Source organism: Ceratotherium simum, chromosome 30 (genome assembly GCF_057802395.1).
Source record: "Ceratotherium simum simum isolate JZ-2026a chromosome 30, ASM5780239v1, whole genome shotgun sequence".
Taxonomy (NCBI): Eukaryota; Metazoa; Chordata; class Mammalia; order Perissodactyla; family Rhinocerotidae; genus Ceratotherium; species Ceratotherium simum.
The window spans coordinates 34,770,414-34,776,413 of NC_141929.1; the positions used below are offsets into that span (position 1 = coordinate 34,770,414).

At 55.7% G+C, this 6,000-nt stretch overlaps 1 protein-coding gene across 1 annotated transcript in view; it reads right to left on the reverse strand.

The window, feature by feature from the left end:
- The window catches only part of NOD2 (nucleotide binding oligomerization domain containing 2), a 28,537-nt gene extending 27,918 nt beyond the window's left edge, over positions 1-619 (reverse strand). The window contains exon 1 of the mRNA XM_014788374.2: positions 140-619. Coding sequence (XP_014643860.1) covers positions 140-598 — 459 coding nt within the window. The 5' untranslated portion in view covers positions 599-619. The remainder of the gene's footprint in view (positions 1-139) is intronic.
- Positions 620-6,000: the final 5,381 nt, after the last annotated feature.

A 6,000-nucleotide genomic window follows, 5' to 3' on the forward strand; every position in this document is an offset into this window, starting at 1 on the left:
TACCTGCCTGGCTGCCTTTTCAGAGGGAATCCCATGACCCGTGTCTCCCCACAGGGCTGACTTCACGAAGACAAATTCATCTGGTGACTAAGCACCCTTTTGCAATGAACTCTGATTACCCAAGACGGAAGCGCCTTACCCGCTGGGATGACGTGAAGATGGGCAACCTGATTTCATCACATTCGTACCGGCTGACAAAGCCCCGCTCATGCGCCAGGTCCAGCACGCCCTCCACATGGCTGTAGAGTCTCCTGACAATGGCTGGCCGGTGACTCTGCAAGTCACGGGCTGGGTGGGCTGAGTGGGGGTCCCAGCCACAAGGAAGCTCAGGGGACTGGCTGTCAGCCTGGGCCTCCTGGACAGCCGCGATGAGCTGTTCACAGCCCCAGGCACCCTTCTTCCAGACAGTGTCCAGAAGGTGCCTGGCCAAGTGGGAGAGGGGCTGGCCCAGGAGGCTGAGGGTCTCGTAGTCTTCCCGGGAGAGGACTTCCCAGGAAAGCAGCCAGTCCAGGACACTCTCAAAGCCCTCCAGGGACCCCGAGACCAGCAGCCCCACCAGCTGGCTCCTCTGCGCCTGGAACGCCTCCTGCGTGCACATTTCACAACCTGGGGAGGAGAGCGATGTCAGGACTTCTCCGGAAGCGGGTGGGGGGCAGTGGAGGTGGCAAGTCTGCCCCACCCCGAGTCCAAGCCGGCCACAGCCCTTCCACCCTCAGACACTACCCAACCCACGCTCCCCATGGTACAGCTGTGCAGTCTGGGGCCCAGAGAGGGCAAGCAACAGGCTCCAGGTCCCACAGAGAATTTGAAGCAGCCAAGAGTTAAATCAGGACCTGGTTCCCACATCCACGCTACATCCCTGGCTTAAGAAGTTTAAAAAGTTAGGAAGCCCAAAATATGGAGCTAATATTAGGAGCCATGTCTCCCAAGGAAGCAGGGAATTAATTCTCTTTGAGGCCTTATGAGGGGCCTTCCATGCTCCTCAGATTCCGGCTACAGCAGCTCCTTCTTCAATAATGGCTATTTTTTTGTGTGTGTGAGGAAGATCAGCCCTGAGCTAACATCCATGCTAATCCTTCTCTTTTTGCTGAGGAAGACCGGCTCTGAGCTAACATCTATTGCCAATCCTCCTCCTTTTTTTTTTTTTCACCCCCAAAGCCCCAGTAGATAGTTGTATGTCATAGTTGCACATCCTTCTAGTTGCTGTAAGTGGGACGCGGCCTCAGCATGGCCGGAGAAGCGGTGTGTCGGTGCGCGCCTAGGATCCGAAATCGGGCCGCCAGTAGCGGAGCACGCGCACTTAACCGCTAAGCCACGGGGCCAGCCCAATAACGGCTAATATTTATTAAGCACACACCATGTGCCAGGCACCATCCTAAGTGCTTTCATGTGTGAATTCATTTAACTCTCCCCACCACTCTGAAGTAGGTGCTACGATCAGCCCCATTCTACGGATGACGAAACTGAAGCACAGAGAGGCTAAGTGACTTGTACAAGGGCTCACAGCTACATGAGGGGGAGGTAGGATTTGATCCCAAGCGGGGCGACTCCAGAATGCATGCCTTCACTTCCCTTATATCCGGGCTGGCTCAGGGGCCCTGAACCCATGCTTGTGTAGGTAACCCACTGCTACCCCAAGGGGCAGACCTAGAGATTGCTATAAAGATCCCAACCCAGGTGAAAGGAAAAGCACGGTGCAAACGAAGAGGTCTCAAAGCTTACAGGTGTGTTGATCCGGTCACCACTGCCCCCTTCCCAACTGCCCCCAGCCCTCCTCTCCCTCCCACCCCCTCACCACCACACATTACATGCTGTTGCCTCTGCCAACGGCTTGCTCTGGCCTCAGCCCTCAGACTCCGGGTTCTGGGAATTCGAGGGGACGCGATCTCTCGGAGCTTCAAGCCCTGAGCGGGTTCCCAAGCAGCAGAGAGAATCTCTCAGCAGGTTCCATTCTGCCACTGTCACATGGTCCAGGGACGTGGGCTGGTGCAGTGCCCAGAGAAAATGAAAGCGAAAGAGTGTAGGTATGGAAAAAGAAGAGGAACGTCTGCTTCTTTTTATGAAACAGGGACATTCCGAGAAACCGAAGGGAGCAGCCCTCGAGAGACTTGCATCCTTCCTATCGGTGGTTTCGGTGTCTCACTCCCTTCCTGGCCCTAGCTGAAGCCTGGGTCCTACTCACCCTGGCATCCGTTCCTAAGCTTGGCACAGGGCTGGGCCCAGGGGAGGCACAGTGGGAATGTTCATGAATCAAACATCCACGGAGCAAGGGAAGGGGCTGGAACATTCTGTGCCACCTTCAAATGCCAGCCAAGGTGAGCGAAAGGAGAAATCTCCAACTCAGAATGCTGCCAACACTTAGACTGGAAGCCTGTGCCGGCCAGACGAGGAAACGGAGGCAGCGAGGTTACCCGCATGTCTGCAGCCTGGGACGGAGAGCATCCCCAGTGCAGAAGCCACTGTAAACCAACTGCTGTAGCTAAAATAGTTCTCTGCAGCCAAGCAGGCTGCCTCCTTGTGCCCACGGCCAAGGCTAAGCCGAGGAGCCAAGAGGGTAGAGGTGGAGAGGGGGAGAAGAGAGAACAGGAAGGGGTAGGAAGAGCTCTGGGCTTGGCCCTGGAGCGGTCCTCAGCTGTGGAAACACCAGCTCCACCACCCCCCTGCCCAGGTCCTGGGGAAGAGAACCATTCACCCGGAAATGGGAACAGCCCAGAAATGGGGTCGGCACTCTCTCTCTGACCTGACACTTGGAGGGCATGTGCGCAGCCAGGAATTAACAAGTTGAAAGTTAACATGAGACAGGACGATGCCTGCTCCTCTCACCCAGGAGATGCCTAACGATGGACGGCTACTCTCTCCTCCACATGGGCAGAGCCGGGACCATCCTCCCCCCATCAGAGCTCATCAGGCGAGGTGGAGCAAGCATGGCTCAGTCATCCGCGGGCAGGCCTCAAGCAAGAAGGCAACAGCCGAGTGGAACAGGACTGACAGGCCTGGATCTGCCCAGAGACCCTAGCTTCCGGGGAAACCCCGGAAGGATGAGCCAGAAGCCAGAGTTGTCCAACCAGCTGTGCAGAAATAGGTAATTCTCAGCAGTTCTGGTGCAAAGCCTTGTGCGTCCACCATGACCCACACTGAGAGACCCCGCTGGGACCTGAGACACGCCCACAGAAGTGCTCACCCACAGAGGGACAAGCTGTGAGTAAGCAGGGCCCTTCCTGAACACACCAAGTCTGGGGCAGCCCGATGGACGCTCAAGCCACACACACCCAAGCCAGTGACATCAGGGCTCTGTGGACACCAGGAGGGAGAGGCAGGCCAAGCCATAAGGTTCGGCACTCTGTCCTCCCCCTAGCAGCTGGAAAGTTCCATCTTCTGCCCTGGCTTTCTTCCGGAAACCTCAGAGCAGGGAGAATCCCCAAGGACCAATTTGGCCAGCCCCCTGTCTCTGAACAGGCATTGTCCTCTCCCATCTTAAACACTGAGGGGGGAGGATCTGGCCTTCTTACTGTCCTCCCTAACCAGCTCAGGAAGCTCCTCCTTATATCTAGCTTAAGTTTCTCCTGCTTCAATTCAAATTGGGAGAAAGAAAATACATGTCCACTCATCACCTATTTCATAAAAACTGTCCCTAAAATCCTGCCTCTTGCCCCTTGATCACCTGCTCAGACTTCCCCCCTTCAGACTAAATACATCAGCCTATCGCAGTGCCTTTTCTTCTCCACTTCAGTGACCACACCTTTGGAGTCATTACAGTCTCTCCTCCAGGAAAGTGAAGCCCACCCATGCAAAGGGAGGGGCACTTCCTTGCTGAAAGAGGATCAAGCAGAAGGGGCAACACACGTGGGTCCTCCCTTATCCCCAAGCCCTGACACCTTCTTCCTTCCTGAGACCACAGCCAGCCTGGTTTCTCTGGGGCCCCGAGCCAGTTAATGTGTTTAAGTGCTGAAATCTCAGTCCACTGGGCCCCTGCAGACAGGAGAGGGAGGGAGGCCCAGGGAAGGCCAGCTGTTGAACTGTCCTGGCTTTCAGCTGGCACCAAGCCTCCCTGGGGCACGGGATCCATCCCCCTGCCCTCCTGCAGCCATCCTCCATCCTCGCCCCCTTCACCGAACTTGTCTCTAGGAAAGCACTTCCCACCAGCACACAACCAGACTGTAATTTCTCCATTCTAAAAGTAAAGCCCTCTCTCTACCCCCACTTCCCCTTTCAGGTCCAACCTCATTTCTCTGCCCCCCTTCACAGCAGGACTCCTTGTCTGTTGTCTGTACTGCTGTCCTCAAGTCCTCCCCCATCCCCTCCAATGACGGTCCCCCGCGCCCCCCAGACTGCTTTCAGCGTGGTCACCAGTGACCTCCACGTTGCTCCACTCTCAGCCCTCATCTTGCTTGCTCTGTCAAAGGCGGCTGTCATAATCGCTCCCTCCCTCCTCCTTGGAGCACTTTCTGTGTTGCCGTCCAGGACACCCCAGCCCTCTGATTTTACCTCCCCTCTCACCGGCTGCCCTTTCTGTCTCCTTGGCTGGTCCCTAACGCTGGGAGCACCGGAATCCCCTGGTTTGACCTCTTTTTTCCCTATCACTCCATCCCTAAGCGAGCCCACCTGCTCTTCCAGCTTTAAATGCCAGCTAAATGGTGAGGACGCCCAAAATTTGTTTCTTGCTCCACCCTCTCCACTAAACTTTTCCCAGCTGCCTACTGGATATCTTCATATGGATGCCTAATGGGCATCTCAAACTTAACAAGCACAAAACCAAACTCCATATCTTCCCCTAAACAGCTCCCATTTCAGTCAATGGCAGCTCCAAACTTCTGGATGCTCGGGCCCCAGAAACTCCAAGTCATCCTCGACTCCACCTTTCTCTCGCACCCCAAATCCTATCCACCCTACCTTCAAAATATATCCCAAATCTGAAACCGAGATTATGTCGCCACCTCTACGCCATGGGTACAAGCTCCCATGGTATCTCCCAGAATGACAACAGTGGGCCCCTCACCAGTCCCCCCTTTCTGCCCTCACACCCTACAGTCTCTTCTCCCGCCACAGCCAGATGCACCTGCTAACCCCTAAGTCAGAGCAGGTGACTTCTCTGCTCAACGCCCTCCAGCGGCTGCCATTGCACTCAGAGTGAAAACCACAGCCCTCGCCGTGACCTTCAAGGCCCCAGGCACTGGACCCCCAGTTCCCCCCTTACCTCTCTGCACTCATTTACTACTAATGCCCCACTGGCTCCTCACCACCCTGCTCCAGCCACACTGGACTCCTCCTTGTTCCTGGAACAGCCAGACCTGCTCCTGCAGGGCATGCTCCTGCCGGGGCGCCTCTGCAGGTGCTGTTTCCTCTGCAGAGCTCTTCCCTCTGCACTGTCCCTTCCCCCCCAGAGCTCACCCCTCCCTCCTTCAAGGCTTTGCTCAGTGGTCACCACCTCAGGGAGCCCATCCCTGACTAGGTGATAGAAAATTGCAATACCCACCCCAACACCTCATCTCCCCGCCTGCTTTATTTTTCTCCATGGTACTTCCCCCCACCTGACATACCATGTATTTACTTATTTGCCTGCTGTCCCACTCTTTTCTAGAATAAGAACTCCGTGAGGGCAGGGAGCTGGGTCTGATTTTTTCATTGCGATATCCCCAGTGTCTCACCGACAAAGATTGTGTGAAAGAATAAAAGAAGGAATTAACCGCAGGTTCCAGAAGGCAGCAGTGGAGCCAAGGGGTGGAATCAGCAAGGCACAGATTTCAGCTAAGTGAGACGAGAGCTGCGGGACGCTGAACAGCCACCTCATAAGGAACGAGCTCGCAGTCCCTGAGCAAATGCAGCAAAGGGATCCTGCACCGGGTTGGGGGGAGGTGGGCTGGCTGGGGTCCCTTCCAGCCTCAGATCCCAGGGTGCAAATTGGCAAAGATCTGAGTAACCAACAAACTTAGGGGCGGAGCAATTGGGACAGGAGAACAGAGGCAACAGGGATGTCACTCTGGTCTTCTTCACCACAGCGTC